Source organism: Vanessa atalanta, chromosome 2, assembly GCF_905147765.1.
Source record: "Vanessa atalanta chromosome 2, ilVanAtal1.2, whole genome shotgun sequence".
Taxonomy (NCBI): Eukaryota; Metazoa; Arthropoda; class Insecta; order Lepidoptera; family Nymphalidae; genus Vanessa; species Vanessa atalanta.
The window spans coordinates 6899061-6918699 of record NC_061872.1 but is presented as its reverse complement, the minus strand read 5'-3'; the positions used below and the strand labels follow the sequence as shown (position 1 = coordinate 6918699).

The window sequence follows — 19639 nt, the reverse complement described above, 5'->3', positions numbered from 1 at the left end:
TACTCGATTTATAAAGGATACGGTTGTCGGTACATAAATTATTTTATAAACATTAAATTTAAAGAGATAAAACTTTTAGTTCTTTTTTTTAATAATTGTTGCTATTCTGTATTTCTGCATTTCTTTTATGACTTTTGCATTTTGTGGTTATTATTAACGACAATATGTCACATAATCGCGGGCTATGTAATGAAAGGTAATTTAAAAATCGATCATATTATACATATATTATATCGTATTTGGTATATATTTTATTCTCATGTCAAAAATTTTGAAATGAATGATATGAATTCAGAAAGAAAAGATAAAGATGGTCATTGCACTCACATGCAACGAATATTAGTCATTGCAAATTCTTGATAAATGTTATTTAAAATTCCTTTTCGTATCGTATTTCACACATTTCAGTAAATTCAGCATTCACATTTGAATAAATTTAGTATAAAAAGTGAATGGCTCTAGGAATTATCGGCTCGGTAAATAGTTTTCACATGTTGTCCATCCAAAGCAGCGCATCAAAAAAATATGCAAATGTCAATTACTTTGACAGCTGAGTATCGGATACACCCATTGAATAAAAACAACATTTTGCAATATCTAGTATATTTTTTTTCTAACAATTTCAATGTTATATGGTCTGATATATTAAATCATTCCGAAATTAAATCGTTATGCAAAGTATAAATTAGTTTAAACTGAACTATCTACGTAAAAAAAAAATTATGTATATTGAACCTTATTTTAAAAATCTATAATTTGAATGGTCTTGATCTAGCTTAACATAAAATTAAGAACTGTAACACATACTTCGAAGTATATACGAGTATATAAGTTATAGTTTAGCCAATTAATACATTTAAATACCACGTTTAAAACACTGATAAATTAAGCGTATTCCTCGATAAGAGTTTATGAAGACGATAAAAAAGTGGAGTTAGCGTTCGTTGATTTTATGCAGGATAAATAATAATTCAATTGTATTCAATTTACATACTTAGGTAATTTAATCGCCGTTAGAGAGTAACAACATAATTGCTTTCTCGTTCTTCTCGCTAGGTTAAAATACAAACCAGTGATAAATCAGAAATTATGATTAAAAAGTACTATGAAGAGTCTCATCCAAAAGAGGTTTTATTTAGAATTTTATGTATAATATTTACAGTAATTGCACCTATTACTTATGAATTTATGAAGTTGATTCAGTTCCGTATTATTTTTTAAATTGCTGGAGGCTCTTCTATTCAAAATTCTCAGACGCTCGTTGAATACCCAATAAATTGGCTCTCACAACCGTCTAGTCGTCTACCTGCCCTGTGAATACCATACTGCAATATACTTATGTATATGATTTCTATCTATTTAAAATATACAAACTTTGCATCGTCTTTTATTGAGAAACTATTATATCTTACGAAATAATTGCAACTTGATAATAATCAATGAATTAAATACCTATACACTAACGAAAGATTTTAATACTTTTTATTTAAAATAAATTAATAAATAACATATCATTAAGTCAAAATAAAAACTAATTATATTAATACAAAATATAAATGTTAAATACACAAAATATCAAGTTTCTATTTCGAACAATGGAAGCAAAGGGAAAATGTTTGATGTGACTGTAGTTTTCTTATCTCTTTTAAAAGTCGAACGATACACGTATTGTTTACACGCGTTTAAATGAAAGCTAATGAGCGGTAATGATTTCAAACGGAAATGTCAGTTTGCCGAGATCGGATACCCCGCAGCCTCCGCCCGCGCTAGTTCACACGATCCCTTTTGCTTCTAGTGTACACATCTCTTCTATACAAATATCGAACCACAGTGATGTTGACTCGTCGGGGGCGTGTATTTGACTGCTCCGCATATTATAATTTCAGTATTATATACTAGACAGTTATATAGTTAAGAATCCTATATTATCATAACATAGTATCCTAATAATCCTACATTAAGATTTTTTGAATGAAAAAACATACCACTGAAATATAATGAGAATATACATATAAGTGGTAGGCAGGTAAAACGTGCATAGTAAATACCATAATAACTTGTTCCAAGCTATTTTTATTTAAAAGTAATCAGGTATATATATATTTTAAAAATAAGAAATATGAGGCATTTCTTAAACATTCTTATGCTCGAATACTGGGCACTATTATGTTGGTCATTTAAAATAAATAAAAAAATATTTTTCTTTGTTATTGTTCGACATCATTAATGATGCGAATCTTTCCTACATTATTATTACACTGTAATGATATATCTCATCTCGGGACCACCGTGTTCGCCGGCAGCGAGGAATGTCGTATGGGAAACTTGACACCGAAGTTCAAAAGAACCATGAATGGAATCACGCAAGGCGTATTCATTGTCACAACAACAAAGGTGTCACATTTACTTATAATTAGATACTTTTAACTCTTTAGTCAATAACGAACAGGTTATATAAAATTAATTTCTAAAATATTGAAGACGAGGGGACTCAAAGGTTACAGGTCCAAACTCGCGAAAGCAACATGGCGAATTTTCATGGGCTAAATTTGTGTTTATGTCATCTCTAGCCTGTGAAGGAAAACATCGTAAACCTATGGTAACCTGTATTTCTTAGATAAGTCTGTCTCATATGTCAAGCCATCTACCAACGCGCATTGAAGCAGCGCGGTGGAATAAGCTCCAAAACTTTCTTCTTAATTTGGGAATTCCAGCTATGTCACATTTATAGGATATTTATTACTTAACTCAAAATATTGCTGAAGTTATATTTAAAATCTTATTGATGCAATTACATTAAAGCAATTCAACAATTCCTCCCACTGCCTTCCTACATGAAACTCATGCATAACAAACGCACCGATGTAGCGAGTATGATATCTCTAATACGAATTCAATAAAATCGCATAATAATTCATGCGATAATAGACATTGCACGGCCGTCGTATCGTATGGGTTTCAAGAAATGTAGCGCGAGCTCGTTAAATCGTCTGTGCACGTCCGTTAAATGGCTTCATCGTGAAAATTAACATTCGGCCAGCATCACGGCGAGCCGGTCACCCTCCCCCCATACAGCTCACCTCTTAAATAAATATTGGTCCATACTCCAGACCTCCGTCGAGGTGTTGCATTCTTAGTACCGGTACGTACACAGTTTTTTACTCATCGACCAAAATGAATGAGAAAGCGGCTTTTCAGCGCTGTTTTTACGCGATTTTTAATTAAGGTGAGTTAAGAAATTGCGATCGCTTGGGCGTGCTTATGATAGTAGTCATAATATTGAGTATGTTTCCTTTACAATACCTATTTTGACATAATATGTTGATTCGTGTTCTATAACATTAAGTGAACTGGTGAGTCAGTGCTGACACCACTTTTTATACTCAACTTTTATTTCCTATTAGTTAAAAATTAACCTTACAGCCTGTTAACGTCGGCTTGTTACTGCCAAGGTCTCTTGTGCCAGAATTTCATTGATAATAGACGAGATGAATTAAAAACACAAATTAAGCTCATTGAAATTCAGTGATGCTTGTCTGGGTTGGAACCCGCAATCATCGGTTAATATGCACGCGTTCTCACCACTCGGCCATCCATCTTGGTTCTATTTCCTTTTAAGAAGCAATAAGTACAAGTTACAAAGGTTCAAGGACCGCAAGTCATAATAGTATGGTTTAATTTTTTATCCCACATCGTGGCTTTTAAAGACATCTCCGTAGCCTTTATTGCAATTTGCATATCCCTACTTTTTACTTCATCACAAACGTCGGGTTCCAACCAGTTCTGTAATAGTAGACGTTACTTTTTTCGAATAATGACTCCACTCGACAATACAACGAATTTATTCTATAACTGGGTCTCTAATAAGGATACATTTTTTAATTTTAATATAATAGTGCGATTTGCTACCGAGAAGACTAATTGCTAAGTGAGGTCGGCGATACATCGTCCGATTAGCTGGAAGATCGTTGCGTGCTTATAAGATCTGCCGACGGGCCCTCGAGGCTACCGCCGCACTGCACGCGAACACGCATTGACGTTCTCTAGTATTGCAAGTAGCGTTGCCAGATGGTCGGGATTCGTCTGGATTCTCCTAACACGATGGATCAAGTGATGTGACTCCCGCCAAACACAAAATCCTCATTGACATTTTGACAAATTGAACCTTGATTGACATTATGTCAATTCTCTGAATATCAAGGCTACGAATTGATAGACTGGTTAAATCAAACATGAACCCAAAACATGAAATGTAAAATATCTCATAATGTATTGATTAAGCTCTTTGATTAACTGATAATGTTTAAGCCCTATTGTTAGATAATAGTACTATTCTTCTATCCCAGAATTTTTAAATTATGTCCTGAAATGTTTTTCTTCCGAGCGAAGTGTACGCAATGACGATGTCAAGTCCAAATAAGATCTCGGAAAGTTTCAAAATACACAAAACGTACCTTGCAGTTTTACATTTCACAATCGAAGAACTAGGCCGACTTCAACATCTTATTACTATTTTAGAAAAGGTAACAATTACACAACATTACATTTAGAACAAATGAATGTCAGTTATTTTATACCTATTAGTAATTGTTATGTAGTTCAGAAATGTAAGAACGAGACTTCATTTAAGCTTGGTATACAACTTTATTAATTTTGAGGCAATTTAAATTTTTTAGATGATATGTTTTCTTTATAACGTTTTTCTGAAAAACATCCATAAAAAAGGCATTACATAAAAATATAGATGTTAAATAGTGTTGATATGATAAAATAATTTGTTCATAAATAATTCGCCACCTATTATAATCTATATAAAATAATAACTACATAGTTTACTTTCGTTTCTTTTCGTGAGGTACATTCGAAGCTGATGGTAGCTTAACGTTCAATCATTCTTGTAAAGAAAAAAGTACATGTAAGAGCTGTATGGAAAACTTTATTCCGCTTCTTTGGTTTATTTGAATAAAATTAATTATGATTTAATGAACTCAACTAATACATGTTCCTGCTCATAATATGCAGGCTACTAATAAATATGAATAAAGCCTTTGTAACATTCGTCAAACAACGAAACATTACAATTGCTATTAACGGATGAATGGCACCGAGCCAGGTACTAAACACTTGAATAATACATATTGCAATATTAGACGATATATTAACTTCTAAATATAAATAACGATAAAGCTTTAAACATTAGAAACTAATATTGCCTATACCATGATATCGTAAGGTTGTAATGTATAAACGGAGCTCGTCTAAGGTGCTATCGCACGCGCATCTTGACAGTGATGTCCATAAGGACTTTATTATGCTGTCGCCGTGCACTGCTCGTCGGTCCCCATCTCCTGCGGTGGTCACCATACATTACTTCGCACGTACGCTTTAGAATAACTTACTCCTCATATCTAAACTCCGTATTCGCATGGTTTATGTTCGTTTTATGTTTTATTTGGTTGTATACCAACATGATATAACATGTGGTGTATTATTATTTGATTCAAATATGTCCGGACCCCTTTTAAGAATATGATCGAAACGTGACCTTTATTATGAACGATGTCCCACGTCCGCGCCTCTAAGAACGATGTTATCGAGGAATTTGAAGAAGAGCGGCGCCGTCGGAGCCCTCGTCATCCAAATCGATCATTTCACGCACCCGTCGTGCATAATGAAAGAGCCATTTCCGGCCGATTCGCGGAATTTGATATTTAATATTTCGCACAATCGAATACACGTCGCAAGAGCACGCACGGACGATTCTGTAGTCTGTGAATACCTGCCTATTTAACATTCGTCGCGTGACTTATAGCAATAATAAATTCCTGTGCACTTGCAGTTTCACGTAGTGCCAAGAAACCGTGATCGGCTACCGAATGTTAAATGACCATTGTTTGATAAATCTTCAAACTGATACCATATAATGGTGTAGGTACATAAGTCGATTGCGATACCTACTGCAAAACTTATGATCATCAGAGGTTACGATATATCCTGTATTTGTTATGCTAGGCTTATCACCAAAAGTTGATAGGTGAATGGTTCCTGTTTCCGACTACACTCACCTCATTTAAATACAAAGACATCGTTCCAACACCGGTAGCGTTCGCACTACTGTTATGGATACACGTCCGCCCAAATCGTTGCAGTAGAAAAACGATCGTTAATGCCACCGATACATAAACTACACTCACTTGTTCTTAGAAATCATACAGGATAAATAGACATTCGCTAATCGATTTCTTAACAAAGAAATAGTGACTATTTTAAGTCTATAGTATAGTAAATCTATTACAATAAAACTGCCTGCTATATAGAGTCAAATGACTCATCGGGTAAACCGAAGAAATCTTAGACCTTTGTCTGGTCATAATGATACGAGCGATACTAGGAAGGCCGTTATCAAGTACCTGGATCAAGTTTTACAGATGTATAGCGATCAGTGCGAGCTGACGGGCGTCATGTTCCCAGGCGAGGCAAAGCGCGGCGGCATTCCTTGCCCATACGCAGCCGCGCGAGCCACCTGTCTGTTCCGGGACGCGTCATTACGTACCTCTAGAATACATTCCCTGGACACCAAGACAGCAATCACAAAGTGCTCTCTTCCTCTTGGTAGTTTTTACCGCGTTTCCTGCGCGCTACCGTCGCCGAGGAACACCGCACTCGCGTTATATGCGTTATATGACCAAGCTACTTACGTAACCCGCCCTTACCTTTTTATGTGAAATAGACACTCTAAATTTCATATAAGGCAGAGCATGTAGCAAGAAAACTTGTAAGACACGTTAAATACACATGTGTTCGAACACCTACGTGAGGGTTAACAGCCTAGTATGTAGGTAACATTTGTAAGATGGCATTAAACGATGGCAGCTTGAAAATTAAAGTTGATCGGTTATTACAAAAATAATTCAATACATTGAAGTTATTGTTAGTTAAGCGTAGTATTTTTACGATATATTTCACTTAAAAACGTTCCAGGAACATAAGTTTAAATATGTGCATGACAGATGACGCATCTCCTAAAATCTTATTCATTTCCTAAATATAAAAGCAAATCAGGGCAAGGTAGTCGAATTCAAATGATTACAAACCTTTCGTTCGAAAATTGTACTATACTATGTTATGTGCTTAACAAAGTAGTAATGCTTGCTCATCTATAGCAATGATGACTCCGGTTTATTAACAGAGCGCCTGAGGGGCTTTGTAACAGTTTGTTTCGCTGTTTCTAATTTCACACCGCACATCCCTCGCATCACGTCCCGCGGTAACTGTAAGAAGTGGCGATACAACGAGTATTACCGGAGGAACGCTACTGCTGCCGCCACTCGCTCGCTAGCCATATTATTTCTGCGAGGCTGCTATTAATTGAAATGCCAACATGTAGTTCAACATTCTTTGCTCCTATATAATTACTCATGCCGCCTTTGTAACCGGTAACAACTAGGTGCCCATCATTCTTGCAGGAAAAACGTACGTCGTATCTTAATTGTTGGTCGTTCTCGTAAAAAGTAATATATGGGTGTATAATATGTACATCGTTATATCGGTAGGATTTATTAAATGATTTCGAATATCAACTGGATATAAATTCAAAGAGAGGATTCAATAAATCATGAGTTTATCGCGAATCGCGGTGTATATGGTGCGGCGCGTCGCGTGCTGCTGCTTGTGGATGTCCGTTTATTGACGCGTTGCTTTTCTGCTTCGTAACTTCGTTAAGAGCGATGACACCATTGCGAAAGTAGAAACTCTTTCAATGTTTTTTCTCAATTTATTATTACGCCATTGAATGTCTCGGAAATTCAATTACACAAGTAGGTATTGTGGTAGTGTCTTATTGATTTAATGATTGTATCTCGTGCTTCATGAGGTTTATTGTATGTCAATTTTCTCATTGAAGTCTTTTCTTTGACACAATAGAAAACTACACACTTTTTCCTACACGAATATTATTGCGTATATCTAAACTTGTGTACACTGCGTACTAAAAAGAGTTGAACATTTAAAATTTAGAATGATAAAAACAAACAAAGGCTTTTTTTTAAGTAATCTTGGTTGATCGTAGTATGTAAAATAAGTTTATTTGCCGTTTTTAATCTTTGAGACAATGATAATACTGTACCAATATATTTTAGGAACACCATTTTAATAATAAACATTTTAAAACTATTCGACCGGTTTAATACCACTTTAACTATATATTTTATGGAAAGTAATCAAAATAGAAATGTATTTTATTGTAGTAGGCAGTGACTTTTGTATCATAATTTTTCAAGAAATATAAATGTAAAGCTACCAAAGCAACGATTCGGAATTTAGATTATACTGAGAAGAACCGGCAAAGACCTCGACTACTTTCTCTTTTTTCATTCATTGTAATTAAATAAAACTTAATTAATTTCAACCAGCATCATTTTATTCATCGCTGCACTCGCGAATGTTCCGCGACAGATATATAAATAACAAAGGCATTATATTCTTGTTTTTAGTAAATAACAACGTTGTTTATTTTCCATTTCCCACAAGCACGCAGTTGATAGTACCATTATTGTCGTCGGTGCGTGACGGACAAACATGTGATTATGGAGCAATGTAAGGGCGATGTCGTTTCACCGGCGTGTGACAAGTGAACACAAGAAATGTATATAATTGTGGTCGTTTCAAAGAAACGATCATCATACCGACAACAAAGGGTGCGATGGTTTGTCGGAGTTTCTCGGACGGATGTTAAATTACTAGATAACGTTACACTTAACTATGTAAATGTTTTCAGTCATAATACAAAAATCTCAGATGACTTTGCGAATGTAACACGAGAATCATTACCAATGATTTAAAATCCAATGACTTTTCACGCGTTTTATGTTTTCATAATATCTGCAAGAAGAAAGATATCGAAAGAAAATCTTCAAGCTGTGGGATATTGACCAGCAAATATATAAAGTATACTACCAACTACAATCAACATACAAAAACTAATTAAGCGATGTATCAGCAATGACAAATCACAACAACACATGTTCATACCACATTGGTGACTTCGTTCCAGGATTCCAATTACAAGTGATTGCGTATTATGATTACATATTGAATGGCAAGTCATTTAGTTACCATATTTGAAGTCTTATTATACCTATTCGAAAAACTTCATATTAAATAATTGTTATAATTAATCTTAAGTAGAAATCATATTAGATTTTTGGTTAGTTGGTATAATGACTAATCATATCCAGCCCAAAATATATATATTTTTATGATTCTTGGGACAATACATCGACTTTAAAAGTAGTTTTTTTTTAATGATGAAAAGGCTGAAATACTCTCTAAAGGGTTTATTAAAATACGTTTTATTCATGTTTCAAATGCGTAGCGAATGAGAAAGAAAATGACAAAATTATTATCTCTAATACGCTTAATGACCGGGATGAACCAAGTTCATGCAATTAATTTGTAATATAAACCGGATCTATTTAATAATAATAGGTGGTTAACATTAAAGTTGATAACATGAAAAAATATGATGAAACGACATTATTACCCGCTGGTCGTACATCCGCATCTTTGGGGCTAGTTTATAAAGCTTCAGTTCCCGAGTTCAAATCCCGATTCGCGTCAAATAAAAGTTATTCGGTTTTTGTGTCATGAAATTCTCAGAAGCTGATGATGATGAAAAATACACTTGTACTCCCGTGCGTCGGAAAGCAATTAAAGCCGTAATTTCTGCGCCTGAATTATCTCGGGTAGTATTGAATTAACGTACCAATGGATTAAGGGGGTGAGGGTATAAAGAGTGCACCTGTATTTGCGCGCTCGCTCGTGCACAATAATATCCTGTGTTTTCTCTAGTCTCCATTAAAATTGGTTAGCGGTAAAAATAATTGGTCAGGAGGATATTATCTTCTATATACGAGATAGTATAAAAATTACTTGACCTTGACGCTATATTAGCTAATTACGTCAAACAATATGTAGTGATTTTAGTCGCAATTAAGAATATAGTTGAAGTTTTGTGATTCCCCTTGTAAGTGCTCGTTTAAAAAATAACCCTAAATTCGGTAGTCGGGTCACAAACCACAATAGCTTGTGGCATGTAGAGTTTTACATGACTGTTTGAAAAACCAACAAATTATAATCATTTAATATTATAAAACAAAATTCCCCGCCGCGTCTGTCTATCTGAACGTACGTTTAGTTACTTTATTTGTCTTTCGTAATTTGTTATGTAAATTTTATTGTCCAGATAAGAAATGTCTTTAGATGTAATTTTAACTCTATTTACCTGTGAATAATAAGAAATACTTTTAAATGTTATGCTTTAAATGATTATATAACTGGTTTTGATTGAGTAAACATGATTTGGAAAACCCTGACGAAAAGTTCACTGTTCGAAGGTCAAGCCACTTGGAAAAGCAAGGGCTCAGAAATATTACATTCTATTATTTCTAAAGTTGCGTGTTTACTGAAATAGTTGGTATTTCTTCGGAAAGTCACTTGTATGATTTGTTTTTGTTGACTACTTACTTTATTATAAAAAATCTGTTTCAGCAAAACCGTTCATCTCAAATAGGATTTATGTTTTATTAGTTTTGTCGTTGTTATATCCGTTTTAAATTTGAAGTAGGTTATCCTTGTATAATTGCCTCGTTGTCAATGCATAGGTTATAGTATGCAGATTCCAAAGAGCCTAGGAATACCCAGGGGCGAACCAATAAAAAAAATATGATTTTAGCATACTGGACTCAACTAAATTAAATACTACACTAACTACACTACAACATCTTGACTAAAAACTACACGAATCTCTACTCCCAATCCTCAGAAAGCACGTAGGTCCTGCGGCTCATTTTTTCCGATCGAGTTCGTTTTGCTGTCCTACCGATACTAGGTTAGTGAATAGAGATCGCATTTATCATTGCTCATACACTTTTGCAGTAATCTTTCCTATCAAATTCAATTTGGTGGTTTGGCCGTGAAAGAATCACAGACAGAGTTACTTTCGCATTTATAATATTTTAATAGATAGACTTGGAATATTAAATTATTTAAACTTTTTCCAATGAAATATTTAATAAGAGACAGGAAATTGTTGTCCAAAAGTCGTGTAAAATTTTAGGTAAATAAAGATAATTATGTCGTATCTTAAACGAGTTTTATTACAAATCTCCGTATCGTCGAATGTATCAACTTGAGATAATTCTATAATTATTATTTAACGATCATTTTAATTCGTTGTAATCATTAAAAAGTATGATTTTATAGTAAACCAGCGACCCGCCCCGGCTTCTCACGGGTGCATTGCTGCAATTCAAACGTTTACAGTTATTCGGTCGTTAGACAATACAAACCGCTATGTCCCTGCGTTTTAAATCTGTAATATCTTAGAAAATATTCATTTAAATTATAGACTGCAAAGAGCCATATTGATCTATATTAAATGCGCAATGTATTTAAGGTACTAATAAGCCATTATCTCTCGTAAAAAGTAAAGGATAAAAAATGGTTATTGTAGGTTATCCCTAAGAGATAGACACATACCATCGGTGACTTTATTAAAGAACTTTTTAAGGTGCATAATACTGTAATACATTAATTTGATCTATCTCGTAGCTTTCAGCCAGCGTTCATAATGTAAGCGCAAAAAAAATTTTTTATTTACGACATAACTTCAGAAACCTCTAAAATTATCAGTGTTACTCTACTATATTGTACATGTATTGTATATATAAACCCCTCTCTTGAATCAATCTATCTATTAAAAAAAATCAAAATCCGTTGTGTAATTTTAATAATCTAAGCATACGTAGAGACAGACAGCGGTAAGTGACTTTGTTTTATGCTATCTAATGATGTCTATATAAACTTAATGTCACAATACTTTTTGTCTCTGCTTATCTTTCAAGTATATTACTTTTCAAATCATTTCTTATTTACATTTTACTAGCTGAACCTGTGAAACTCGCACACAAACCGTCAACCCCCATTTTACAATAGAGGATTGAATTAAAAGTGGTAGCCTATATCTTGCCTCTGGACTCTAACTATCTCCACAGCGAATTTCATCTAAATGGGTTCAGCGGTTTAAGCTTGAAGCGATAAAAGGGTTACTTTCACAATTATAGTATTAGCATAGATTTCAAGTTCTCTTAAATGTTAATATTGTCTTTGGTGAGCTGTTCTTATATTCAAATTTCATTTCGTACAATAGTAACTAAGGTTTGTTTGCTTTTTTTAATTTTAATTAATTAATAATAGTGACGTGAAGATTTTAAAAATTAATATTTATGTTCCATTGCTGGGAAAATACTAAAAAGCTAATCTCAGACACTGCTTCAGTACATTAATATATACATATATATTAGGATATACATGTGATAGAATTTCATCCGATACACAGTTGTTACCTCTTGATTTTTTTTAATTATTAACGAACAGGGGAGATACTATTTACGACTCGAGTCGGTGAAAATTCAATAGTGCTTCGATTGAGATTCACGTGTTCTAGCGTTTTGCCAAATTAGATGTTTTTCAAACATTATAATAAAATGTTAAGTAGAACAGGCGCGTATCTATTTTACCATAAATTCCAAATATTTAAATTTGTTAACGATCTAAGTATGTGTGAGGAATATTATTTATCAGTACTTAGCGTCAGCCCCATCATTCTTCATCTCAATGCTATTGCCAGTGTACATTGTTTTGAAACCTCAGTCCTCACTCATGGCTACCTGGTGGAATAACCGTTTGAAATATAAGATGGGATAAAATAAAAGCTATCTTGTTTATGTGTGTGTATAAATACACACATAGGTGGTATATATGTGTTCGTTTTATTTGTATGTATCCATTGTGCGGTGTTGGATGCACGAATGATTTGTGGCTGGATCCTGACTGCAATCCGACACTCGGGTCAAAGACCGGTTCGCCTTTCGGAAATATTCGCGAGATGCATGGCCGGACGAGACGCAATGACCTCATCTCGGAGATTTTTTTTAATTTTATTTCGTTTTCGTATTATTCATTTTATGTAAGAAAACAGATATTTTTTTGTTGGTTTTGAAGGATGTGGAGGGATTTCTTTTTTATCACAGGAATGCGTCGCTAGGATAGTTATTCGAAACTGGTTTCTGTTTGCGGGTTCGCCTGGGTTTAAGAGGAGAGGGGGTCACGTGCTAGATCCTCTTCTGTATTGAATAGTTAAGAACTGAAACATAACAAACAAACGCATTTTCCCAATAATAATATTAGTCAGGATTGTAAGCATAGAATTTCCTGTCTAACTGTATTTGAAATGTAAATAATGTTCTAAGAGTGCGTACGACAATGTCGACAATAGGCCAAGGGGTCAGGGCGACCTTAAGAGTTGCCAGCAAGCCCTTCTACCGTTAAACTATTATTATAGGCACTATTGACATTTAAATGTTCAAAAAGGTTCTTTCTATTATATACCTATTAATTTAACTACATACTTCAATAAAAAAATATTATTAATAATATTTGTTAGACTTGTTATTTAGTTGTAATTTAAAAAAAAAAAAACAAGGTTTTAAGTATAGACCATCCAATAATCGCAAATATAATTACGGTACTAATTTACTCCGTTTCACAGATTATACTCCTTTTCCCACAAAATATCACAAAAAAAAAATCATACACTGACAGACTAATTTCAAAATAATTGCCCTCGAGTTACCGGAGACGTCTCACGTCATGAACATTTGCACCGAGATACAAAAAACAGCGGAGCGGAGCCTACAAAGTGCACCGCACTCCGTCTGCATTCGACTTTTTATTCTTTTTCCCCTTTACTCTGTTACAATGTTATGGATTTCCGTTGGCAAAACCGCGTGCGTGCAACACAACTCGTTTCAATAATTTTTCTTCGAATCTTCGCTCTTGCGGAAAAATAATTGCCAGCGAGTGACACACAGTTATGTTGAATGGTTACGTATTACTTTACAATATTATTCGTATTTTATATGACAGTATAATTATACAATAAGTTCTTTACACATCCAAATCAAGTCCATCAATTATAATTGAATTTTGTTGTGTTTTATATGAACGATGCATGAGTCATTGTCATAAAAGATATAAATATTGGCAACGTTCTCCCAGGGACCGAGTTCTGTAAACATACGCACACTTTTAAATACTTTTTCTTAGAAGCACATTGTAAAGTAAACTATGTACGTGTTTTGCGTAATGGGAGCAAGCAATATGTGGAACGATTTGAAAGTTCCATCAGCTTTAAATGTTCCAAGATAATGTTTCACGGTACAGTTATACACGCAAGTTATCTTTGCGAACAAGCGGATATTACCGGTGAATCTACCTAATGGATATACACCAGGTTGCGCTCCGGCGCCGATTCTCGGAAACGATCCCCACGCGGCCTTGCGATGAAACATCGAACAAATGTTTGTTTTACTTTCAAACGATTCAAAAACGGCTACCGCAAAATTTTACTGTTCGCGGGAATCGTTGGTTCTTGTGACGTTTTGTTTGTGCGAGCTTCGTTCCCTGAACACTTTACAGCTGGTATGACTCTATCGGAATTATGGGAATCTAAATATTTAGCCTTCGCCGTTTCTTAGAGGTACTCGCTCTCGCTCACGGTGAGATTTAACGTCGCCTGAATGTCATTTGAAGCCTTAGAGAATAACGATTTCCCCGCTTGCGAGAGTTTAATAATGTAATCCCCATTTCTCGGAATAGCTGACAATCGGCAGCTGCAAATGCATTGCGCCACCGGCTGCGACTCGCGACGCAACCCACCGGGCGCTTCCCGCCATCATCGTCGGTCCGCGACCGCCCGGAATGACAGTCCACTTTGCTTCCTAATTGTTATCTAGTGTCATTGAATCTGATCTTTTTTCTTCAAACGCCACTGCGAATAATAAGAACGCACAATACCTCATTACATATCGTGAACGTTTGTTATGAACATTTTTATGCGTAATCTCTACGATCTTTATCTGAATTAATGTAAATTGTTTATACACATAATACAACTGACGTGATTCTGTGATAGCATCTGTATCTATATTATGATTACATCGATTGAAGAGACTGTTTAAATTTATAAAATTCAAGGAATCTGTTTCAGCACTTACCTTCTAGGTTCGACGGGTGTAAGATAAACGGATAAAATTAGAAGCCCATTATACATATGTCATCATCCGCATGTGTTATCGTTATAAATGCTCCCACGATTTCGATTCTCATTGCGTGCGCGCCGCCTAGCAACCTTCTCGTTCAGGGATGACGTATATTGGCAAAAAGTTGGACAAATGACTCACTATAAAAGGTAGACTTTTGATTACGTGTGTTGCGTAAATTACTTAATGTATACAAGTTTCAAATATTAATTATTCGCGACAAATATGACTACCGTGATTATATGAGCTCGTTAACTGACAGTATTTCTATGATGAAATAATTAATAACGTAATTCATAAATTAATTTATTAGCAAACTAATAGTTTTTTAGTTAATGATAAGTTATAGTAAAGATAAAAACTGTAACTTCATTTTTTTTTTTCGTTATTAACTACCGACTTAATTTTATTTTTTATATTGTTTCTGTAAACGCTGATCGTTGGTGATTTGTTTCATGAGAACATGACCCTTACATTGAATATTCACGTATATCAATAGTAAGGTAACGGCTTTAATTGTGCCACTCCCGGTAGTGCTTATTCCATTACGCTGATCCAATGCGACTGGTAGATACACATGTGGCAGAATTTCATTAAAATTAGACACTATGATGTTTTCCTTCACTACCTAACGAGACGAATTATTAACAAAAATTAAGCACGTGAAAATTTAATGGTCCTCGACAAGGTTTGTACTCGCAATCATCGGTTAAGATGCCCACGTTTTTACCATTGCACAATTTCGAAGTAGTTTTATTACGTATTTTTATAAATTAAAATTTGTTTTCGACACAGTTATCATCATACAAAAAAAAACTCCCATACACTTCTAATTTGCCAATTTATATAATAATATATTGTCATAATAAACTCGGATATTACACAAACATTAATAGACATGACATATTAATTTATACAATACAATAGAAATGATAATATGCGTGTTTGATACATTATATATATATTTATTGTATACCAACTATATACATAAGTATTCCATTCGATTAGTAAAAGGATAACCGAAATTCTCACTAATTCACCAAATCCTTGATAGCACTCGATGAATTAAATTTAATTTAATCTTGTTAATTGATAAATTAACAGTACATGTAAAACATTCATATGTCTAAAAATATTTTTAATGTTATAAATAAAAGCGACTTGACCCGACTTCGCACGGGTGCAATTTGTACGGTACTGGTGTACCTTTTATCACATGGGAATAATATAAATTTCCACCAATGTTATTTTTTTTTAAGAATTAGGCACTTGGTTCCAAGGAACTTCTACAATATACAACTGAAACAAATTTTACCAAAAAATGTTTAATTACATTTGATATTCAGTTCTTCTTGGATTCCTTTGATTTCGGAACAAAGATAAAAACTTCACAAAAAAAATCTAGTTACAATTTTATATATGTACGTAGATAAATAATACCTAATTACACTGTAATTATATTTTTTTACATGTTAAAATCATGATATTCGAATTGAACCGATTTTATCTTGATTTCAATCTCAATAAGATTGAAAATATTACGAAATATTGTTATCGTTACAAATATTATACAAAAAAGTACACTCAAATTATATATAAGATACTAGCTGAACCTGCGGCTTTACCTGCACGAAATTTATAAAACTCTAACTAAAGCACACAAACCGTCAACCCTATTCCCCTCGACGAAAAAACTAGCCTATGTCTTTCCACGGAAGTCAAATTATCCCCATACCAAATTTCACCTCAATCAATTCAGCGGTTTAAGCGTGAAGACGTAACGGACAGAGCTACTTTCGCATTTATTATAAAAAGTACCTACTTGTCTGTTTCACAATATCTTATACCTACTTTATTATATTATATATAATTCAAGATAAATTGTTCGCTAGATATGAAAAACAAAAGAAAAACGGTTATAAATATTTATATTTCTCATTTAAATCGTGTGTAAATCGAAAACAGACATAATATTATTGAGTGTAGCGTTCTTTGATTTGTTGAATTGAGACGCAATGATTGAACAATATCAATTTAAAAACTAGGTATCCACTATTTGTCGTACATTCCCATTCTCGTCTATCAATACGATATCCGCATATGTGTTCTCCGCGATTTCGGTGTATCTTGATGTCGTATAGATTTACGTTATTTATAATATATATTTACAATAAAAAAAAAATATATATATTAGATTTGCACCGTAATGTTGAAAAAATTTGTAGTGGGCCCTTTGTCTTGTATTATTTTTAGGCTTAGATCTTTTCAACTACGCTACGGTTTTTATGCAATGTTCATAAATAGAGTGATTTGAGGGGAAGGTTTATATGTATAATACGTGCATATCGGGATGGGTGCCTGGTTACATATAATAATAATACCAGAGTAAAAATTCGATTGAGATTATAGACGGTCAAATCAAAACCAGACCATTATCGTTCCGGACTACAAGTCAGATTAGTCGCGTTCGAACATTGTTATGTTTCGGAATACTTTTACAAGTTCATATTTGATTTATTGATGATTAGAGATTCATTTTTAATTGCTTTTACTTTAGTGTGAAATATCACCATTAATTAATCTCTTTCGTTTGTCCAGGTTCAAAGATGGCGTAGCTTATCCTTGGTCTGCGGGCGTGTCCAACCTAATCCTGTATCCCGAGGCGGCGAATCAGACGCTATACACGAGGCGCGCCGCCCGCGCTGACTCCGGAAACTATACCTGCCGACTCAGCAACGAGACGCACAGCGAAACGCATACAGTCAGATTAGATATATTAGGTGAGTCTTGAAAGTAACAGTCTGTAACAGTCCTACGGTTAGGCAAATGCCTTCCATCTTGCTAAAAGTTGGAAAAGGTTTTTGAGCTTAGTCTATAACGCTTCTCCAATGCAGTACGGGTGATGATCCTTAATTTATATTAACAAATACAGGTTATCTCAAGCTGTTTTGAATTTAAGTGAGCTATTATATTACAGCCAGTAAGTATTTCATAGCTACGAAAGGCTTTCTTCTCCTCTTAAGGATTGGAGTCGCTGACACGCTGATGCATACACGACATACAGGATTGATGTATTCAAATGCGCTGGAATTTCGTCAGGTTACATCACGATTATTTCGTCAGGTCAAGCACGATATGATTATAAAGTCAAATTAAGCACATGATGACTCAGTGATATTCGTCTGATTTCGATGATTTGTTCATCGTAATTTGTCTAAAAAGTACGATGTTTAAGTATTTAGAAAGCATATTGCTTTGAGCCTTTCTCAGCGTTACATTGAGATCTAAATATAAGAAAGTTATATTTTTACGCTTTCACCCGAACGAGGAAGACAATATTTAATAAAGATTCTTATCGTAAATAAATTCTCGTTATTGCTAATAAAAATATAAAATAAAAATGACCGTTTGAAACGCTTCAACGAACGTGTTTTCACAGAAAAACCAACGGATGCGCCGAAAACAATGTTCATTTCGAAGGACCAGTGGGTGGAGGAAGGGATCGAACTTCGGCTGTTCTGCGAAGCGTTGATTGGTAAGTTTTCACTTTTACAATTACCGAAATAAAATATTAATAACACATCTCTGACCCTTTATAATTGACACTCGTCCGCTCACGAATGTTGCCAGCGGTTTTCGTAGAAATTAGCCGGCTGTATTTTTAGCAGCTACTCATTACGTTACCAATTAAAGCGACGAAATATACTACGTGGGTGTGTATTGTTATTTTATCTAATATATGTAATTATTTTATTTTATTTGAGCTCTCATTTAATTCTAAAATATATGTGATCCAGTGGCGTAGCGATACCAGTGTAACCAATGCGGTCACATTGGGTCTGATTCCAGCAGCTCCCAGCTAGGCACAAATGATTTTTTATTTTATTACAAAATATAAAAATTTTTTAAAGGATTCTCATAAATACTTAAAAGTTTTTTACGAGGACAACGAACGTGTATAGTTTACAAGTCCTAGAATAGTTCTTTGAGTTCAGTCGTTCAGCAGTCCATTTTCGTTGTCATAATAAGTAAAGGGTACTACCATTTATGTGCATTAGGTGCCAAAAAGCTTGTTACACCACTGTTATAAAAAATAACTTAATAAATGGCTCTTCGCCGCGTCTTTACACTTGATCTCTCCCGTGTTCTATTTTCCGTGAATTGCGAACAACATCCAATTCGATATTCATCTTTTTTTACTGATTGTAAAAAATTAATATTCGCATGCGTTTTCAGAGTCAACATGATTATTTTTTTTATATTATTCTCTCAGTTTTTCTCAACGGCACATTTAATTATAGGTCGATCGTACTTGGCGGATGCTAGAAGCGACCTTCGTTGGTGGAAGGTGTGGCCAAATGGCACTGACGGTGAACTTTTAGTAACACAGAACGAGACCAAAACCACGAGGTACGTATCAAATTTGAACGATATATAGATAAGATATTTATTTATTCATAAACAATAACTTATATTTT

At 34.2% G+C, this 19639-nt stretch overlaps 1 protein-coding gene across 1 annotated transcript in view; it reads left to right on the top strand.

Annotated features, from left to right (window-relative positions):
* The window catches only part of LOC125072294, a 37230-nt gene that overhangs the window by 10843 nt on the left and 6748 nt on the right, over positions 1 to 19639 (top strand). The window contains exons 3-5 of the mRNA XM_047682870.1: positions 17760 to 17941; positions 18601 to 18696; positions 19463 to 19571. Of these exons, the coding sequence (XP_047538826.1) occupies positions 17760 to 17941; positions 18601 to 18696; positions 19463 to 19571 (387 nt within the window). The remainder of the gene's footprint in view (positions 1 to 17759; positions 17942 to 18600; positions 18697 to 19462; positions 19572 to 19639) is intronic.